General features: G+C 41.1%; 1 protein-coding gene across 6 annotated transcripts in view; it reads left to right on the forward strand.

Annotated features, from left to right (window-relative positions):
- Positions 1-20,664, forward strand: part of LOC140282617 (filamin-C-like) — a 123,898-nt gene that overhangs the window by 38,461 nt on the left and 64,773 nt on the right. For all 6 annotated transcript variants that reach the window (XM_072377112.1, XM_072377113.1, XM_072377116.1 and 3 more), the window contains 14 exons: positions 1,523-1,660; positions 3,875-4,001; positions 4,125-4,261; positions 5,380-5,573; positions 5,659-5,772; positions 5,868-6,011; positions 8,563-8,686; positions 8,889-9,049; positions 9,148-9,238; positions 10,239-10,408; positions 10,481-10,598; positions 14,545-14,807; positions 15,365-15,962; positions 20,461-20,634. In XM_072377112.1, coding sequence (XP_072233213.1) covers positions 1,523-1,660; positions 3,875-4,001; positions 4,125-4,261; positions 5,380-5,573; positions 5,659-5,772; positions 5,868-6,011; positions 8,563-8,686; positions 8,889-9,049; positions 9,148-9,238; positions 10,239-10,408; positions 10,481-10,598; positions 14,545-14,807; positions 15,365-15,962; positions 20,461-20,634 — 2,553 coding nt within the window. The remainder of the gene's footprint in view (positions 1-1,522; positions 1,661-3,874; positions 4,002-4,124; positions 4,262-5,379; positions 5,574-5,658; positions 5,773-5,867; positions 6,012-8,562; positions 8,687-8,888; positions 9,050-9,147; positions 9,239-10,238; positions 10,409-10,480; positions 10,599-14,544; positions 14,808-15,364; positions 15,963-20,460; positions 20,635-20,664) is intronic.

The raw sequence follows: 20,664 nt of genomic DNA on the forward strand, positions 1-20,664 counted from the left end.
TTTCACAGTTTTTCTTTGGACTTTTTCTGCTTTTTCCCTCATCTTCAGTCCTTGTTCCTGAGCATTTTCAGAGTTTTTTCTTTGTTCAGCCACTTAACTCTGACCTTTGACCCATTCAGGCAGAAAAAAGGCTCCTAACTCAAGGGATGAACCAGTGTTGTGTCGACACAGAACAGACAACTTAGCAAAGAAGCCATTTTAAACTGGATCTTTAGGCACTTTGTTACCAGCAGCCTGTCACAAAGACCATTTGTTCCCATTTCTTTAGCTGCATCTATGAAAAACAGCAAAGAAAACACAGTTTGACAGACAGAAAATAGGATTTCTGCAGCAACAAGGCGATTCCCAAAGAGCTATTAGCTGAAAACTTGGCATATCTCAGCATGGTGTGCAGTGTGTCCTTAAAACATTTGAGGAAACTGGACAAGTGGAGGACAAAAGAAGAAGTGTCAGGCCTAAAAAACTATCTACAGCAGATGAACAGGATCTGAAAGTGATGTCCTTAAGAAAGAGGAAAAAATCCAGCTGTGACCTGTCACCTTCTTTCTGAAGCTCTTTCACAGTTTTTCTTTGGACATTTTCTGCTTTTTCACCCATTTTCAGTCCTTGTTCCTGAGCATTTTCAGTGTTTTTTCTTTGTTCAGCCACTTAACTCTGACCTTTGACCCATTCAGGCAGGAAAAAGGCTCCTAACTCAAGGGATGAACCAGTGTTGTGTCGACACAGAACAGACAAACTATTTTTGGCAGTGTATGAAGAACCGAGGCACAGATTATGACTGTATTAAAGCAGAGTAAATGTCATCCAGAGGGGATCGTTTGTGTGTTTGTGTCACTTCCTGTCAGCTGGACGTAAATCTCTGAAATCATCTGGAGCAGCAGTAGCAGCTTTATTTTGTCTCAGACATTATCAATTAAACTGATTTATGCAGCACATCTGGAGCTACATGACTGATCAATCCTGGTGAAACTGGTGAAAAGACCCGACTGAATGAGGCGTTAATCAGTGTGTTCATGAATTGAAGGATTAATCCTGTCATTTAGATAGAAAAACAGCTAAATTAACACATAAAATAATGTCAAACGCTGACTTTATATATCCACCGATGGTCCACATCCTCATTAATGTGTGGCTCGTTTCCACCTGCAGCTAACCCTGGTTTGTGTTTCTAACTTTTCTCCTGTGACTTCACATGTTCTGATCTTTAAAAGGACTTTATCTGTTAGCAGAACCTGCAGTTCTCCGGTCCTTATCGTCTTCATCTTTGCTGCTTTTTTCTTTCAGCCTCAGCAAACTGCTTCATTACGATCAGCTGACTAACAGAAACTCCTGCAGCTCTGCGTGTGTTTGTTATAAAATGATGTCTACATATTAATATGTATTTAAAGTACTATTTTCCCTGACTTTTCCATGGTCTGTTTGGCTTTGGGTAGTTCAGGGTCAGTCCATTCAGTGAGCTGAGAAAAGTCGTTGGTTTCAGTGTGACTTTTCCAGCCTTAATGCCTCCGTCTCCTTCTGACAGCCTGTAACCCGAACACCTGCCGAGCGTCGGGCCGAGGCCTGCAGCAGAAGGGCCTGAGGGTGAAGGAGGTGGCAGACTTTAAAGTGTACACTAAAGGAGCTGGCAGCGGAGAGCTCAAAGTCACCGTCAAGGGACCAAGTAAGACAACAAGACTCTGTTGAGCCCCTCGGGTTGATTTGTTTAGCAGCTAATAAGCAACCAGACGTCAGAAACAGTTCAAAACTACAAAAATAGATTCCTATTAAACTAATTATGTTGATGCATTTAGCTTTTATCCAAAGCGACTTACAGGTAGGGTAAGGGGGTCTTGCCTAAGGACCCCTACTGGAGGTAGAACCTTTCTTGCAGGGTATTTGAACCTAGGTAACCCCTTCCTTCTTAGCCAAACTGTCAAAGACAGATGGCTGCAGGTCTGATGATGCAACTACAAAATCGATCATTGATCTTTGGCTGCCGGTTGCCTTGTTCCAAATACACTTTATGCTTATCTTTATGCTTTTATCCAAAGCGACTTACAGGTAGGCAGGTAGGGTCTTAGGGTCTTCCCTAAGGACCCCTACTGGAGGTAGAACCTGGGGGATTTGAACCCAGGTCTCCCACAGGAAGGGTGGCAATGATACCACTACTTGGGTCATTGCCCACATTGTAAAGCTTCTCCTGGCAATACTCCAGTAGAGTGATGGAGCCCCCGGGTGGCACACCTACTACTTGTGAGGATCCCCACATCCACCTGAAGCATGAGAGTATGAGTCCAGCCCCTTTCTCCCACTGTGTGTGGAGGTGAGCCCCCCTCTTTATAAGTGGCACAGCTCCACCTGACAGACCAGGTCAGGCTCTTCCCCCACCAACAAGGTGACGTTCCACATTTTAAGAGCCAGCTTGCGACGCTCAGACCCTCACATCTTGGGGTTCACTTAGTTTTTCACACACTGCTTCTGTGTAATATGTCATGTGTTCATCTGAGGTTGGATTTACCTTATTTACCTCATTATTTCATCATGTCGTTACAAGTAAACGAGTCTTTTTCTCTTTAAATATCTAAATTCAGAAACACTTTGAGGTTCCTTGTCATGGGACCTGAGGTCCAACTGATTCACAAAGAACAGATTTGCTTTTAATCTCTTCCCTGTTCAGTCAGACTTCTGAAGCTTAATCTTTTTTTATTCCTGAGCTCATCATCTGGGATTGACAGGCTTTAGATACTCTGAAACAATTCATGGCTTAACCCCTTAAAATTGCTGCAATTTTTTGCTTCAAACGCCTAAAAAAGGTCAATTTAAAGCTGTTTTTGAAGCATTGGACTGTCTTTATGAATGTACTACTGGAGGTAATACCTTTCATGCAGGGGACTTGAACCCAGGTCTCCCACACAGAAGGTGGCAATGATACAATTGCACTATCCAGTCCCTTAATAAGTAAGTAAGTAAGTGTTTCTGTAACGGAAGAAGCTGAAACTCCCCGTTTAAGGGGTGGAGTCATCGTTTAAGATGGAGCTGGTCATCCTCCAGGTTAATCTGGGCTTTACCAACCAGTTTAACATCAAGGTGTGGTGTCACTGGTGTGGAAAACGGAACAAAACAAACATCGATGACCCTTTTGTGAACTTTTCTTATGCTAATCATGTATTTTGAGCATCTACCCCAAACCACGTAGATCAGATTATCTACATGAAAGTCAGATTAACGCTTTTATGTCTCCAATAAGACTGTTTTTTTAAAATGTGGCACATTTCCAGGCCTGAAACTGCACCCAGGGGCTGAGATACCACAGTTTACGACTTTAGTTTCCAAATCTCTACATGAAAACATGAGACATCCCTGTATGTTCTTTATCAGTTTTTACATGGATAGACAAATGAAATGAGCTTTATTTTATGACAGAATCATATTAATCTTTTGGGTATATTTAAGGGAATATTTGTCCCTTGAAAACATTCTTATCCATGCGATAATCAGTTAAAATATTCGATATATTCACCAAAAAATGAACTTTGCCAAAAATCTCTTCATGAAAACATCCCTGAAAAGATCAGGTTTCAGGGTTTTAAGCACTTTAAGTTTTGGTCTTCATCTTAACCAACAAGTGTTGCTGCAGTCAGTGGTTAAAATAACCACAAATCAGTGCTTATGTGTGCAAAATAGTCCATTTTCTATACCATCCTTGTAAAAAACGTCATCAGCCAATCAGCAGGTTTTTATGGCAAAACACTTCCTGTTACTTCATGTAAACTAAAATCCTTTGATTACTTTGTTTAGAATCTGTACTCTTTTTCAGATTTTACACTAAAAAGTATTTTAATGCCTCCGTTCATTCATCTGTTGATGGGGGAATATTTTTTGTTTTATTTCCCAGAAGGCCTGGAGGAGCCAGTGAAGGTGCTCGAGATGGAAAATGGAGAGTATGAATGTAATTATTATCCCATCATGATGGGAAAATACATCATAAGCATCACCTGGGGTGGACACAGCATACCCCGCAGGTGAGATGGAAGAAATGTGACTATAGGGGTCCCAGGATGGAGCCCTGAGGTTCTCCAGAGGTTGGATTTTGTGTAAATCTTACTGGAATAATGATTAAAACGTCACTTGCTGTATGTTTTCAGCCCATTTGAGGTGCATATAGGTGAAGAGGCGGGGCCTCAGAAGGTGAGGGCCTGGGGTCCAGGTCTGGAGACCGGTATGGTGGGGAAGAGCGCCGACTTTGTGGTGGAGGCCATCGGCACAGAAGTGGGAACTCTTGGTACGTTGCGACACACGATGATTCTGGTCAGGTTCTACATCAGGGTGCGATGGATGGTTCTTTACCTGCGATTCTTCAAGTCATCTCCTTACCCACGCTGACCTGTAACATACAGGACTGAAGAATGAAGTCCTGAGCCTCTGGGGTCCAGCTTAGGCTCGCTCCCTCGTCCTTTACACTGAAACTCCTCCAGGTTCCTTGAATGCTTTAATGATATTCTGCTCTGTAGAGGCAGAAATATGCAGATCCCTTCCAGTCTTTCTCTGAGGAACTTTGTTTTAGCTCCTCTGAACATCTCTGCTGCTCAGACTGTCATGGAGGCTGCTTTAGGACCAGATCAGGTCACAGTCAGCTGTCTGAACCTCATTATTACCACTAAATTTCCCCCGTCTCACGTTTTTTTGGGGTTTGTTGCTGCCTGAACGAAGCTGATGAGACTAAACGTAAAAAATCTTTTGTTGGATGGTTCAGTCAGAGCTGGACTTTACCTGAGATTCTCCAAGTCATCTCCTTACCTGTAACATAGAGGCCTGGGCTGAAGTCCAGATTCCCTGAATGCTTTAATGATATTCTGCTCTGTAGAGGCAGAAATATGCAGATCCCTTCCAGTCTTTCTCTGAGGAACATTGTTTTAAACAAACTGGAGCTCCTCTGAACATCTTTGCTGCTCAGACTGTCATGGAGGCTGCTTTAGGACCAGATCAGGGTCACAATCAGCTGTCTGAACCTCATTATTACCACTAAATTTCCCCCGTCTCACGTTTTTTTGGGGTTTGTTGCAGCCTAAACGAAGCTGATGAGACTAAACTTAAATCTTTTGTTGGATGGTTCAGTCAGAGCTGGACTTTACCTGAGATTCTTCAAGTCATCTCCTTACCTGGAACATAGAGGCCTGGGCTGAAGTCCAGATTCCTTGAATGCTTTAATGATATTCTGCTCTGTAGAGGCAGAAATATGCAGATCCCTTCCAGTCTTTCTCTGAGGAACATTGTTTTAAACACATTTCTGGACAAACTGGAGCTCCTCTGAACACCTTTACCTGTCATGGAGGCTGCTTTAGGACCAGATCAGGGTTAAAATCCCCTGTTTGAGGTAACATCAATGCTTTTTATGTGCAGGTTTCTCCATCGAGGGTCCGTCTCAGGCTAAGATTGAGTGCGATGACAAGGGCGACGGATCATGTGATGTCCGATACTGGCCGACTGAACCGGGCGACTACGCTGTCCACGTCATCTGTGATGATGAGGACATCAAGGACAGTCCCTTCATGGCTCACATCCTCCCTGCCGCCAACGATGTCTTCCCAGAGAAGGTCAGAGCAGAGTCTCACTGGGTTTAACCCTTTCTTAGATGCTGTACAGTTGAATATGATGTGTTGAATGTTCACTGCTCCTCAGGTGAAATGTTACGGTCCTGGTCTGGAGCCTCTGGGCCTCATTGTCAACAAACCAGCGGATTTCACTATCGACACCCAAGGAGCCGGCAGAGGAGAGCTGAAGCTCTACGCTCAGGTGAGAACTCAAACTTCGAATGTCTTCTAAAAACATGGTGGAAGTTTGTCCTTTGCTGTAATAGGGATGTGTGAATCCTGTGTTTGTGCTCTCAGGACGCCGACGGTTTCCCCATCGACATACAGATCACAGATAACGGAGACAGCACCTACTTCTGTGTTTACATCCCCACAAAACCCATCAAACACACCATCATCATCACCTGGGGAGAGGTCAACGTCCCCAACAGCCCCTTCAGGGTATGAAAGAGTCTGTCTCACACATCAGAGCAGCTGTAAATGCTAAATTTATTCATCAGGACTGTTTTATGTGCACTGAGATTGGCAGTTAGCTGTTTCAGGTAGAAGTGATGCCACTGAGGTGTTCCTAACGTCTCTTAAATGTAATGAAATGAGCTGCTGTATACAGAAAAAGACCCGAAATCGAGCCCATGAGTGGTCCCAGGGGAAAAAAAAACACATTCACAAATGCTAATTTAGTTTTTTTGATTGGTTGATACTTGAACTCCTCCATCAGAACGAGATCTTGAAAGAACAAGATCGCGAATACAATGATGGTTTCCTCCTCAGGGTGTCTGGGCCTCCCTTAGAGATAGGGTGAGAAGCTCAGTCATCCGGGAGGAGGAACCGCTGCTCCTCCGCATTGAGAGGAGTCAGATGAGGTGGCATCTGGTTAGGATGCCCCCTGGGCGCCTCCCTGGGGAGGTGTTCTGGGCCCGTCCCACTGGGAGGAGACCCGGGGAAGACCCAGGACACGCTGGAGAGACTATGGCCTGGGAACGCCTCGGGGTCCCCCCGGAAGAGCTGGAGGAAGAGCTGGAGGAAGTGGCCGGGGACAGGGAGGCCTGGGTTTCTCTGCTAAAGATGCTGCCCCCGCGGTTCCACCCCTGGATAAGCGGTAGATGATGGATGGATGCATAAAAGAAACCTTTAAAAACCTTTAAAAATCAAAACAACCCTTTAAAAAGCAGGATAAATCTTAGAAACCTGAGCAAACATTTAAAAACCAAAACAACCTGTAAAAATGAGGACAAACCTTTAGATACCAAAACAAACTTTTGGTATCTAAAGGTGGCAGATCTGGTGGTAGATGATGGATGGATGGATGCTTTTGGATGGTGGGAGGAAGCTAGAGTACCCAGAGAGAACCCATGGATACCCTGGGAAAACATGCCAACTCCCCAGCTGGGAATTGAACCTTGAACCCTCCTTAGATATAGTATTTTTTATTGAATTTTTATCTATGTATTGGATGAATTTGGAATTTAAATGATTGGATCTGATTGTCCCCGTCTGGGTTTCTCTGTTAAAGCTGGATGATTGGTTGATTGAACCGACCCCCGGATAAGCGGTAGATGATGGATGGATGCATAAAAAAAAACATTAAAAACCTTTAAAAATCAAAACAACCCTTTAAAAACCAGGATAAATCTTAGAAACCTGAGCAAACATTTAAAAACCAAAACAACCTGTAAAAATGAGGACAAACCTTTAGATACCAAAACAAACAGGTGGTAGATGATGGATGGATGGATGCTTTTGGATGGTGGGAGGAAGCTAGAGTACCCAGAGAGAACCCATGGATACCCTGGGAAAACATGCCAACTCCCCAGCTGGGAATTGAACCTAGAACCCTCCTTAGATATAGTATTTTTTATTGAATTTTTATCTATGTATTGGATGAATTTGGAATTTAAATGATTGGATTTGATTGTCCCCGTCTGGGTTTCTCTGTTAAAGCTGGATGATTGGTTGATTGAACCGACCCCCGGATAAGCGGTAGATGATGGATGGATGCATAAAAAAAACCTTTAAAAACCTTTAAAAATCAAAACAACCCTTTAAAAACCAGGATAAATCTTAGAAACCTGAGCAAACATTTAAAAACCAAAACAACCTGTAAAAATGAGGACAAACCTTTAGATACCAAAACAAACTTTTGGTATCTAAAGGTGGTAGATCTGGTGGTAGATGATGGATGGATGGATGGATGCTTTTGGATGGTGGGAGGAAGCCAGAGAACCCAGGGAAACCCTGGGAAAACATGCAAACTCCCCACAGAAAGTCCCCAGCTGGGAATTGAACCTTGAACCCTCTTGCTGTGAGGACCAGAACAGCCCCTCCTTAGATATAGTATTTTTTATTGAATTTTTATCTATGTATTGGATGAATTTGGAATTTAAATGATTGGATCTGATTGTCCCCGTCTGGGTTTCTCTGTTAAAGCTGGATGATTGGTTGATTGAACCGACCCCAGGATAAGCGGCAGATGATGGATGATTGGTTGATTGTGTTTTGCTAATTGGGTATTTGACACGTTCCAAATGCAGCTGAATGATATCAAGGAGACTGAGATGAGCACAACTCAAGGGGTACCAGGAAGTGTTGTGGTGAGAAACTGGTCCCTGTGGGGAAAAAAGGTTGTGTGGCCCTTGGTGTTAAGGTTTATAGACCAAATAAAACCATATCATCAGCGTAGAAAATCACTGACAATCCTGCAGTCGAGTGTAAATGCAGAATGAAAGCGGACCAGTGATAGAGCCTTGAGATACTTCATGTGGCTTTGGAGTGTTGCACATGTCTATAAAGCAATACTTCTTTCCAGCAGCAACCAAAAAGATAAGGAAAAGGAAGAAGAAGGTAATGCAAAGCTCCAGAAAAAACTTGTTCTGGAACCGTTTCTGCTTCCAACATTAGGCTCAACTTTGAGTCACAATAATCTCATGTAATGATCACACTTTTGGTCCATGGTTTGGTTAAACAAAATGACTGTTCTGGTGCCGATGATCAGGTGACCATCGGAGAGGGCAGCCATCCGGAGAACGTGAAGGTTTACGGTCCAGGTGTGGAGAAGGCGGGGCTGAAGGCCAATGAGCCCACGTACTTCACTGTGGACTGCAGCGACGCCGGACAGGGTGAGACCTTAAATCTGTGCCAGTTAAATAGCTTCATTATGAGGGAAACTGTACTCTGAAAGCACCTTTGATGTTTTACATCAGTTACATCTCATGGTTTCTTTTGAACTGCCTTTTCCTGGATGACGTTCAGCCTCTCTGTGGATGTTTTGATGCCTTCTGCAGCTGTTTGGACGCCACAAAGCATCTGTTATTCTTCCAGGTGACGTCAGCATCGGCATCAAGTGCGCTCCCGGTGTGGTCGGACCTGCGGAGGCCGACATCGACTTCGACATCATCAAGAACGACAACGACACGTTCACGGTGAAGTACATGCCCCCGGGTCCCGGCCAGTACACCATCATGGTGCTGTTCGCCGATCAGGTGAGACCCGAACCCGCCGACAGGTGAAGCACGTCTGCAAACATGTTCTCCTAAAGTCAAACTTTGATCAAACTCTTCACCTTTAATGTGGGACTCAGGAGATTCCCATCAGCCCTTTTAGGATAAAGGTGGATCCATCTCATGATGCAGCTAAGGTCAGAGCAGAGGGACCTGGACTCAGCAGGACAGGTGAGATGGTTTCATCGATGTTATGAAGCCATATAATGTCAAGCTGAGATTTTATGTCTTTAAAACAGGAGCCATGAGCAGAAATGCTATAAAACCATATATATATAACCCATAAATGCACATTTATGCGATGCTACAAAGCAAATCAGTCTGTCTTCATCTCTATTTCAGGTCCAGTTTCACTTTAAAACAGATTCTATAAAGAAATATGAGTTTTTTTCTTTCAAAAGATGATAATAATACAGTCCAATTCATTGTAATCATAATCCAATTCATTAAATAAAGAAATAGTCCAATTCATTCATACAGAGCCAGTTCAAAAACAATTTCCTGGCTAAAGAAACCAACAGATTGAACTGAAACTTCTCTTTAGTTAATGACAATAATGCCAAATGTACATAATATCATGATAATAAGGAAATACCATCTAGAGTAACTATATAACTAGACAATTTCTCCCTGAAGCGCTCAGTTTTGTCTGAATTTAGAAGCAGACAGTTCTGAGTCATCCAGGTCTTTATGTCTTTAAGACAGGCTTGTAGTCTGACCAACCTGTTGGTTTCATCTGGTTTCATAGATAAGTTCAGCTGAGTATCATCAGCATAGCAATGGAAATTTATGCCATGCTGTCTGATAATGTTACCTAATAGAAGCATGTATAAAGTAAAAGGAATCGGTCCAAGCACAGAACCCTGAGGAACTCCATGACTTACTCTGGTGTGTGAGGAAGATTCTTCATTTACAAGAACAAAGTGGAATCTATCAGATAAATAAGACTTAAACCAGGCTAATGCAGTTCCTTTAATCCCAATAACATGTTCAAGTCTCTGTAAGGAAGATTCTTCATTTACAAGAACAAACTGGAAGCCATATAATGTCAAAACACTATGTAGGGATACCTGAACGCTCGGTATGCACAAGATGATACAAAATGACCACAAGTGTCCTGAACCACCAGCCTGTCTGCATCTGTTTGTGTTATCTATCCTCACCTGTGCAGGTGTGGAGGTGGGCAAACCCACTCACTTCACCATATATACAAAGGGAGCCGGTAAAGCCAAACCTGAGGTTCATTTCATCGGAGCAGCAAAAGGCGAAGCCGTCCGTGACTTCGAGATCATTGACAACCACGACTACTCGTACACGGTCCGCTACACGGCAGTACAGCAGGTAACACCTTAAGGTGTGCGAGGGTCGAATGTGTCACAAACCAAAGTTAACTGCAGTCTGTGTGTGTCTCAGGGGAACATGTCCATCACCGTGTGCCACGGAGGAGATCCCATCCCTAAAAGTCCCTTCAGCATCGTTGTAGCTCCCCCGCTGGACCTCAGCAAAGTCAAAGTTCAGGGGCTGAACAACAGTAAGTCACAATATGATATGGTTTCATGCAGTCTCCACCCATAGCTACATCCAAATAGTAACAACAGTGACCTGTCCTCTTCCACTGCTGCTCTCTCCTGTGGAGTCCCACAGGGATCTATACTTGGCCCTATCCTCTTCTCATTATACCACTTGGGTCAGTTATAGCCGTAAAAAAAGAATACAGCCTGGTTGTAACTTCTTCTTCTTTTAATTATTCAGGTTTTGTGGTCATTCTCTTCTTGAGAAGTTCCAATTTAGGGCTGCAACTAACGACTATTTCGATAGCTGACTAGTCATTTATTATTGAAACGATTAATCGACTAATCGGATAATAAATCATACAATTAACGGCTCTAATTCGCTATTGAAGTGGTTTACATCTTACTTATCCTGTAAAACCTTCTCTGTTATGGTTGACCTGTCCTCTTCCACTGCTGCTCTCTCCTGTGGAGTCCCACAGGGATCTATTCTTGGCCCTATCCTCTTCTCATTATACCACTTGGGTCAGTTATAGCCGTAAAAAAAGAATACAGCCTGGTTGTAACTTCTTCTTCTTTTAATTATTCAGGTTTTGTGGTCATTCTCTTCTTGAGAAGTTCCAATTTAGGGCTGCAACTAACGACTATTTCGATAGCTGACTAGTCATTTATTATTGAAACGATTAATCGACTAATCGGATAATAAATCATACAATTAACGGCTCTAATTCGCTATTGAAGTGGTTTACATCTTACTTATCGTGTAGAACCTTCTCTGTTATGGTTGACCTGTCCTCTTCCACTGCTGCTCTCTCCTGTGGAGTCCCACAGGGATCTATTCTTGGCCCTATCCTCTTCTCATTATACATGTCACCACTTGGGTCAGTTATAGCCGGAAAAAAAGAATACAGCCTGGTTGTAACTTCTTCTTCTTTTAATTATTCAGGTTTTGTGGTCATTCTCTTCTTGAGAAGTTCCAATTTAGGGCTGCAACTAAGGACTATTTCGATAGCTGACTAGTCATTTATTATTGAAACGATTAATCGACTAATCGGATAATAAATCATACAATTAACGGCTCTAATTCGCTATTGAAGTGGTTTACATCTTACTTATCCTGTAAAACCTTCTCCGTTATGGTTGACCTGTCCTCTTCCATTGCTGCTCTCTCCTGTGGAGTCCCACAGGGATCTATTCTTGGCCCTATCCTCTTCTCATTATACCACTTGGGTCAGTTATAGCCGGAAAAAAAGAATACAGCCTGGTTGTAACTTCTTCTTCTTTTAATTATTCAGGTTTTGTGGTCATTCTCTTCTTGAGAAGTTCCAATTTAGGGCTGCAACTAAGGACTATTTCGATAGCTGACTAGTCATTTATTATTGAAACGATTAATCGACTAATCGGATAATAAATCATACAATTAACGGCTCTAATTCGCTATTGAAGTGGTTTACATCTTACTTATCGTGTAGAACCTTCTCCGTTATGGTTGACCTGTCCTCTTCCACTGCTGCTCTCTCCTGTGGAGTCCCACAGGGATCTATTCTTGGCCCTATCCTCTTCTCATTATACATGTTACCACTTGGGTCAGTTATAGCCGGAAAAAAAGAATACAGCCTGGTTGTAACTTCTTCTTCTTTTAATTATTCAGGTTTTGTGGTCATTCTCTTCTTGAGAAGTTCCAATTTAGGGTTGCAACTAACGACTATTTCGATAGCTGACTAGTCATTTATTATTGAAACGATTAATCGACTAATCGGATAATAAATCATACAATTAACGGCTCTAATTCGCTATTGAAGTGGTTTACATCTTACTTATCCTGTAAAACCTTCTCCGTTATGGTTGACCTGTCCTCTTCTACTGCTGCTCTCTCCTGTGGAGTCCCACAGGGATCTATTCTTGGCCCTATCTTCTTCTCATTATACCACTTGGGTCAATTATAGCCAGGCACAACCTTTCTTTTCACTGTTATGCAGATGATTTACCTATAAATCTATCTGCCAGTGAAGCCAAATAGTAACACAATGTTCTTTGTTTGATTGTATTGCTGACATTAAGCAATGGTTGGCCCAACATTTTCTACATTTAAATGATGATAAAACTGAATTTGGGGAAACTGTGGCGGCTGACTTTAGCACCTTGACTTCAAAGCTCAGTTCAACCGTCAGAAATCTGGGAGTGACCTTTGACCTTTGACAGTCATCTGAGGTTTGACAAACAAATTAACAATGTTGTCAGGACGAGTTTTTTCCAGTTACATCTCCTGGCCAAAGTTAAAATGTTTTTAAGCCATCCCTGCCCTAATAAGTTCAAGGTTAGACTACAGCAATGGACTTTATGTCGGCGTCTCCCAGACTTCTCTCAGTCGCCTTCAGCTTGTGCAAAACTCTGCTGCTGCCCGTCTTTAACCAACACTAACAGACGTATCACTCCTGTTCTTAACTCCCTTCATTGGCTTCCTGTTTTATACCAAAATGAATAAAGTGAATAAAGCCGTTTTCAAACATGAGACACAATCATAAGAGCTTGAATAAGGGAAACTGGACTTCTTCTTCTTCTTCATTTCAGCTCTCAGCTGAAAGTGGAAAAATGATCCCAAACACAGCAGCAGATTGTATTTGATGGATAAAATTATTCAAATGAATCAATATTTTCATGAACTCAGAGAAACAGGAAGTGAAATCTGTGAAATCTGAAGCTGAACCAACACTAACAGACGTATCACTCCTGTTCTTAACTCCCTTCACTGGCTTCCTGTCCTTCATAGAACTGATTTTAAACTTTTAAAGTTTGTTTTTAAAGCTCTTAACAGCCTCACCTCATCGTATTTATCTGAGCTTTTAACTGTAACCCTGGCAGAGCTCTGAGGTCAACAAATCAACTTTTTCTGGAAGTGTTCAGGTTAAAATACAAGCCCTGGGGTGCCCCCAGGCTCTGGAATAAGCTCCCCCCCGAGATGCATCTTATTTCTGACCTGAGCCTTTAAATCAGGGCTAAAAACATACTTATTTAGGATGGCTTTTAATACTCAGTAGTATGATGACACATTTATCTTATTTTGTTAAATTTTGTTGTATTTTATTGCTTTTTACTTATTCTTTTCTTTCTTTATTATCTTCTGTAAAGCACTTTGGTACAAATTGGTACAGAAATGGATATATTATTGGGCTAAAATAAATACAAATAATAAATAATAATATAATATAATATAATATAATATAATATAATATAATATAACATAATATAATATAATATAATATAATATAATATAATATAATATAATATAATATCTTTAAATCAGGGCTAAAAACATACTTATTTCAGAAGGCTTTTAATACCCAATAGTATGATGACACTTTAATCTTATTCAATTTTGCTGTATTTTATTGCTTTTTACTTATTCTTTTCTTTCTTTATTATCTGCTGTAAAGCACTTTGGTACAAATTGGTACAGAAATGGATATATTATTGGGATAAAATAAATACAAATAATAAATAATAATATAATATAATATAATATAATATAATATAATATAATATAATATAATATAATATAATATAATATAATATAATATAATATAATATAATATAACATAACATAACATAATATAATATAATATAATATAATATAATATAATATAATATAATATAATATAATATAATATAATATCTTTAAATCAGGGCTAAAAACCTACTTATTTCAGATGGCTTTTAATACCCAATAGTATGATGACACTTTAATCTTATTCAATTTTGCTGTATTTTATTGCGTTTACTGTTATTTTATTGTTTTGTACTTATTCTTTTCTTTATTTATTATCTGCTGTAAAGCACTTTGGTACCGAAATGAATTGTTGTAAAGGGCTGTATAAATAAATCACATTTACATAGCTGCACAAATGTCCCACCACCTGCTTCCTAGTAGCTACTGACCATCCTGCTGTCTTTGTGTGCGAACCAAAGAGGTGGATGTTGGAAAGGATCAGGAGTTCTCCGTCAGCACTCGTGGTGCTGGAGGTCAGGGCAAACTGGATGTCAAGGTCACCTCTCCAACACGTCGTCCAATCCCGTGCAAGCTGGAGTCCGGCAGGGCCAATGAGGTACACACAGTGAGCTACATTCCCCCCGAGGAAGGACCGTACAGACTGGACATCAGCTACGATGGAAACCCCGTCCCAGGAAGTCCCTTCACTGTGGAGGGGGTCATGCCCCCCGACCCTTCAAAGGTCAGTAACTGTCGCACATTTTCCCTCCCACACAATAACACTAATGTCATATGGTCATTATTGAAATAGTTATAACAAATGACTAAAAATCTGTTTGTTTAGACCCTTTGAAACAGAAATGAATCAATAAAGTCTGAACCCCCCCCCCCCCTCCCCCCCCTGTAATGATGCCCAATGCAGGGTATCCTCCCAAATGGTACTTAGATGTCAGAAATGGTCCAGAATGTTCATCATCCCATTTATATCTGGAGGATCTTTACTAAATACGCTAAAAAAATCTCATTTAGACTTGATTTAGACTGGATTTTCTGTTGACAACCAGCACTGCTACAGAAGGTGGGGGCCAAAGAAATACATCCATATCTTTAGACAACAGCCAAGACCTTTCTTAAGCTTTTCTCCAACCCATTGAACCGGTCTTGGTCCCAGTAACACTTGCTTGGTCCAAATAAACCCTCCTCAGTTCTAATAAAGGCTTCTCTCTCTCCACATCAACCTGAGTTCTAGCTGTTTTATGAACTCATCCCTGTGCGTTCTTTTGCCTGTTTACACTCCAGGTGCGAGCCTTTGGTCCTGGTCTTCAGGGGGGTGTGGTGGGTAAACCGGCCCCCTTTGCCATCGACACAAAGGGCGCTGGTACTGGTGGTTTGGGTCTGACGGTGGAGGGCCCATGCGAGGCCAAGATTGAATGCCAGGACAACGGGGATGGATCCTGCTCCGTGTCCTACCTGCCCACCGAGCCCGGTGAGTATGCCATCAACATCCTGTTCGCGGACCAGCACATCCCCGGGTCCCCCTTCAAGGCCGCGGTCCAGTCGATGTTTGACCCCAGCAAGGTGACGGCCAGCGGTCCTGGATTGGAGCAGGGCAAGGTCAATGAGACCGGATCCTTCACGGTGGACTGCTCCAAGGCTGGCGAGGCAGAGCTCACCATTGAGATCATCTCAGACTCAGGAGCGAAAGCTGAAGTCCACGTTCAGAACAACAGCGACGGGACCTACTCCATCACCTACATCCCCCAGTGCCACGGCATGTACTCCATCACCATCAAATACGGGGGTCACACGGTGCCCAAGTTCCCTGCCCGCCTGCAGGTGGATCCAGCTATCGACACCAGCGGGGTGAAGGTCTACGGACCAGGAGTGGAACCCAGAGGTGAGCTGCTGTTCATACGATTTAGTCTGTTCTTCAACCTGTATTCAGTGAAGAATATAGTCCTTTCAGTCACTTAATGCTTAATGCACCCTGAAACATCTCAATATGGGTTTTATTTGGAAGCCACAGAGCCAGTATTTCATACCCTCATGTCCTCTGTAAGTTCCTTCATTCAGGTTCAGATCTACACAGTAAGTTTCAGAATAAAAGTCCATCAAAGTGTCTGACATCACGTCAGGAACTGTATTTTCCAGACTGTTCTGAGGTCTGTTTTTCCCATGATGTGTTTCAGTCCAGTGTGACCTGCTCTCAGCTCTCTGTGGTTTGCTTACTGGCCTCCTGAGCTTCAGTTATAACACTGACACTTATTGAGGTTATGCTTTTCTTTATGTGGTTTAGTTCAGACTTTTTTTATTCAAGTTGATGAAATAGTAAAGTTATAAAGCAATGAGACGACGAACTGGTGAAAACTAGTGGTTTGGGTCTGTTTGTGATGGCTTTGTGTCTCTCTTTGGGTTTTTTTTTGTCAGTTTCCGCTTTTTTTTAATTTGTGAGTGGTCTGTATCGTGTTTGTGGAGCTTTTATGTCTGTTGGTGGTTATTTTTATTCTATTGGTGGTGGTTTTGTATTCTGTTGGTGGTTATTTTGTGTCTGTTGATGGTGATTTTGTATTCTGTTGGTGGTTTTTTATTCTGTTGGTGGTTATTTTATTCTGTTGGTGGTTATTTTGTGTCTGTTGGTGGTTATTTTTATTCTATTGGTGGTGGTTTTGTATTCTGTTGGTGGTTATTTTGTGTCTGTTGGTGGTTATTTTTATTCTATTGGTGGTGGTTTTGTATTCTGTTGGTGGTTATTTTGTGTCTGTTGATGGTGATTTTGTATTCTGTTGGTGGTTTTTTATTCTGTTGGTGGTTATTTTATTCTGTTGGTGGTTATTTTGTGTCTGTTGGTGGTTATTTTTATTCTATTGGTGGTGGTTTTGTATTCTGTTGGTGGTTATTTTGTGTCTGTTGGTGGTTATTTTTATTCTATTGGTGGTGGTTTTGTATTCTGTTGGTGGTTATTTTGAGTCTGTTGGTGGTTTTTTATTCTGTTGGTGGTAATTTTGAGTCTGTTGGTGGTTTTTTTTATTCTGTTGGTGGAGGTTTTGTGTCTGTTGGTGGTTTTTTATTCTGTTGGTGGAGGTTTTGTATTCTGTTGGTGGTTATTTTGAGTCTGTTGGTGGTTTTTTGTATTCTGTTGGTGGTTTTTTATTCTGTTGGTGGTAATTTTGTGTCTGTTGGTGGTTTTTTGTATTCTGTTGGTGGTTTTTTATTCTGTTGGTGGTAATTTTGTGTCTGTTGGTGGTTATTTTGTGTCTGTTGGTGGTTATTTTTATTCTGTTGGTGGAGGTTTTTTATTCTTTTGGTGGTGATTTTGTGTCTGTTGGTGGTTTTTTGTGTTCTGTTGGTGGTTTTTTTTATTCTGTTGGTGGAGGTTTTTTATTCTGTTGGTGGAGATTTTGAGTCTGTTGGTGGTTTTTTGTGTCTGTTGGTGTTTTTTTTTTTCTGTTGGTGGTGATTTTGTGTCTGTTGGTGTTTTTTTTTTTTTCTGTTGGTGGTTATTTTGTATTCCGTTGGTGGAGGTTTTTTATTCTTTTGGTGGTGATTTTGTGTCTGTTGGTGGTTTTTTGTGTTCTGTTGGTGGTTTTTTTTATTCTGTTGGTGGAGATTTTGAGTCTGTTGGTGGTAATTTTGTGTCTGTTGGTGGGTTTTTTTATTCTGTTGGTGGATTTTTGTGTCTGTTGGTGGTAATTTTGTGTCTGTTGGTGTTTTTTTTTTTTCTGTTGGTGGTGATTTTGTATTCCGTTGGTGGAGATTTTGAGTCTGTTGGTGGTTTTTTTTATTCTGTTGGTGGTTTTTTTTTTTCTGTTGGTGGAGGTTTTGTATTCTGTTGGTGGTGATTTTGTGTCTGTTGGTGGTGATTTTGTGTCTGTTGGTGGTTTTTTGTATTCTGTTGGTGGTTTTTTATTCTGTTGGTGGTAATTTTGAGTCTGTTGGTGGTTTTTTTTATTCTGTTGGTGGAGGTTTTGTGTCTGTTGGTGGTTTTTTGTATTCTGTTGGTGGTTTTTTATTCTGTTGGTGGTAATTTTGAGTCTGTTGGTGGTTTTTTTTATTCTGTTGGTGGTTTTTTTTTTCTGTTGGTGGTAATTTTGAGTCTGTTGGTGTTTTTTTTTATTCTGTTGGTGGAGGTTTTGTGTCTGTTGGTGGTTTTTTACTCTGTTGGTGGAGGTTTTGTGTCTGTTGGTGGTAATTTTGTGTCTGTTGGTGGTGATTTTGTGTGTGTTGGTGGTGATTTTGTGTCTGTTGGTGGTTTTTTGTTCTGTTGGTGGTAATTTTGAGTCTGTTGGTGTTTTTTTTTATTCTGTTGGTGGAGGTTTTGTATTCCGTTGGTGGTGATTTTGTGTCTGTTGGTGGTGATTTTGTGTCTGTTAGTGGAGGTTTTGTATTCTGTTGGTGGTGATTTTGTGTCTGTTGGTGGTTTTTTGTATTCTGTTGGTGGTTTTTTATTCTGTTGGTGGTAATTTTGAGTCTGTTGGTGGTTTTTTTTATTCTGTTGGTGGAGGTTTTGTGTCTGTTGGTGGTTTTTTGTATTCTGTTGGTGGTTTTTTATTCTGTTGGTGGTAATTTTGAGTCTGTTGGTGGGTTTTTTTATTCTGTTGGTGGAGGTTTTGTGTCTGTTGGTGGTTTTTTGTATTCTGTTGGTGGAGGTTTTGTATTCTGTTGGTGGTGATTTTGTGTCTGTTGGTGGAGGTTTTGTATTCTGTTGGTGGTGATTTTGTGTCTGTTGGTGGTTTTTTATTCTGTTGGTGGTTTTTTATTCTGTTGGTGGTAATTTTGTATTCTGTTGGTGGTTTTTTATTCTGTTGGTGGTAATTTTGAGTCTGTTGGTGTTTTTTTTTATTCTGTTGGTGGGTTTTTTTTTCTGTTGGTGGAGATTTTGAGTCTGTTGGTGGTTTTTTTTATTCTGTTGGTGGTTTTTTTTTTTCTGTTGGTGGTTATTTTTTACTCTGTTGGTGGTGATTTTGTATTCCGTTGGTGGTGATTTTGTGTCTGTTGGTGGTGATTTTGTGTCTGTTGGTGGTTTTTTGTATTCTGTTGGTGGTTTTTTATTCTGTTGGTGGTAATTTTGAGTCTGTTGGTGGTTTTTTTTATTCTGTTGGTGGAGGTTTTGTGTCTGTTGGTGGTTTTTTGTATTCTGTTGGTGGTTTTTTATTCTGTTGGTGGTAATTTTGAGTCTGTTGGTGGGTTTTTTTATTCTGTTGGTGGAGGTTTTGTGTCTGTTGGTGGTTTTTTGTATTCTGTTGGTGGAGGTTTTGTATTCTGTTGGTGGTGATTTTGTGTCTGTTGGTGGTGATTTTGTGTCTGTTAGTGGAGGTTTTGTATTCTGTTGGTGGTGATTTTGTGTCTGTTGGTGGTTTTTTGTATTCTGTTGGTGGTTTTTTATTCTGTTGGTGGTAATTTTGAGTCTGTTGGTGGTTTTTTTTATTCTGTTGGTGGAGGTTTTGTGTCTGTTGGTGGTTTTTTGTATTCTGTTGGTGGGTTTTTTTTCTGTTGGTGGAGATTTTGAGTCTGTTGGTGGTTTTTTTTATTCTGTTGGTGGTTTTTTTTTTTCTGTTGGTGGTTATTTTTTACTCTGTTGGTGGTGATTTTGTATTCCGTTGGTGGTGATTTTGTGTCTGTTGGTGGTGATTTTGTGTCTGTTAGTGGAGGTTTTGTATTCTGTTGGTGGTGATTTTGTGTCTGTTGGTGGTTTTTTGTATTCTGTTGGTGGTTTTTTATTCTGTTGGTGGTAATTTTGAGTCTGTTGGTGGGTTTTTTTATTCTGTTGGTGGAGGTTTTGTGTCTGTTGGTGGTTTTTTGTATTCTGTTGGTGGAGGTTTTGTATTCTGTTGGTGGTGATTTTGTGTCTGTTGGTGGTGATTTTGTGTCTGTTGGTGGTTTTTTTATTCTGTTGGTGGTTTTTTATTCTGTTGGTGGTAATTTTGAGTCTGTTGGTGGTTTTTTTTATTCTGTTGGTGGAGGTTTTGTGTCTGTTGGTGGTTTTTTGTATTCTGTTGGTGGTTTTTTATTCTGTTGGTGGTAATTTTGTATTCTGTTGGTGGTTTTTTATTCTGTTGGTGGTAATTTTGAGTCTGTTGGTGGTTTTTTTTATTCTGTTGGTGGTTTTTTTTTTCTGTTGGTGGAGATTTTGAGTCTGTTGGTGGTTTTTTTTATTCTGTTGGTGGAGGTTTTGTATTCCGTTGGTGGAGGTTTTTTATTCTTTTGGTGGTGATTTTGTGTCTGTTGGTGGTTTTTTGTGTTCTGTTGGTGGTTTGTTTTTTTTTCTGTTGGTGGTTATTTTTGTATTCTGTTGGTGGTGATTTCCTTTGTGTCTTTGCTGTATAATTGTGTTCCAATTATTCAATAAAATAAAGGTGCAGCAGAAATGTCTAAGAGTTTTTTTCATCTTCTCACAGGTGTCCTGAGGGAAGTTACAACCCATTTCATCGTGGACGTCCGAGCTCACTACAAAAGCGGGGGCAGCCATATCAAAGTCGACATCTCCAACCCGTCCGGCGCCAACACGGACGCCTACATCACCGACAAGGGAGACGGGACCTACAGGGTGGAGTACACACCTTTCGAGGACGGTGAGGCCTTTGTCCAGCTTGCACTGCTGT

The sequence above is a fragment of the Leuresthes tenuis genome, unplaced genomic scaffold, assembly GCF_036924035.1.
Source record: "Leuresthes tenuis unplaced genomic scaffold, fLeuTen1.0.hap1 SCAF_23, whole genome shotgun sequence".
Taxonomy (NCBI): Eukaryota; Metazoa; Chordata; class Actinopteri; order Atheriniformes; family Atherinopsidae; genus Leuresthes; species Leuresthes tenuis.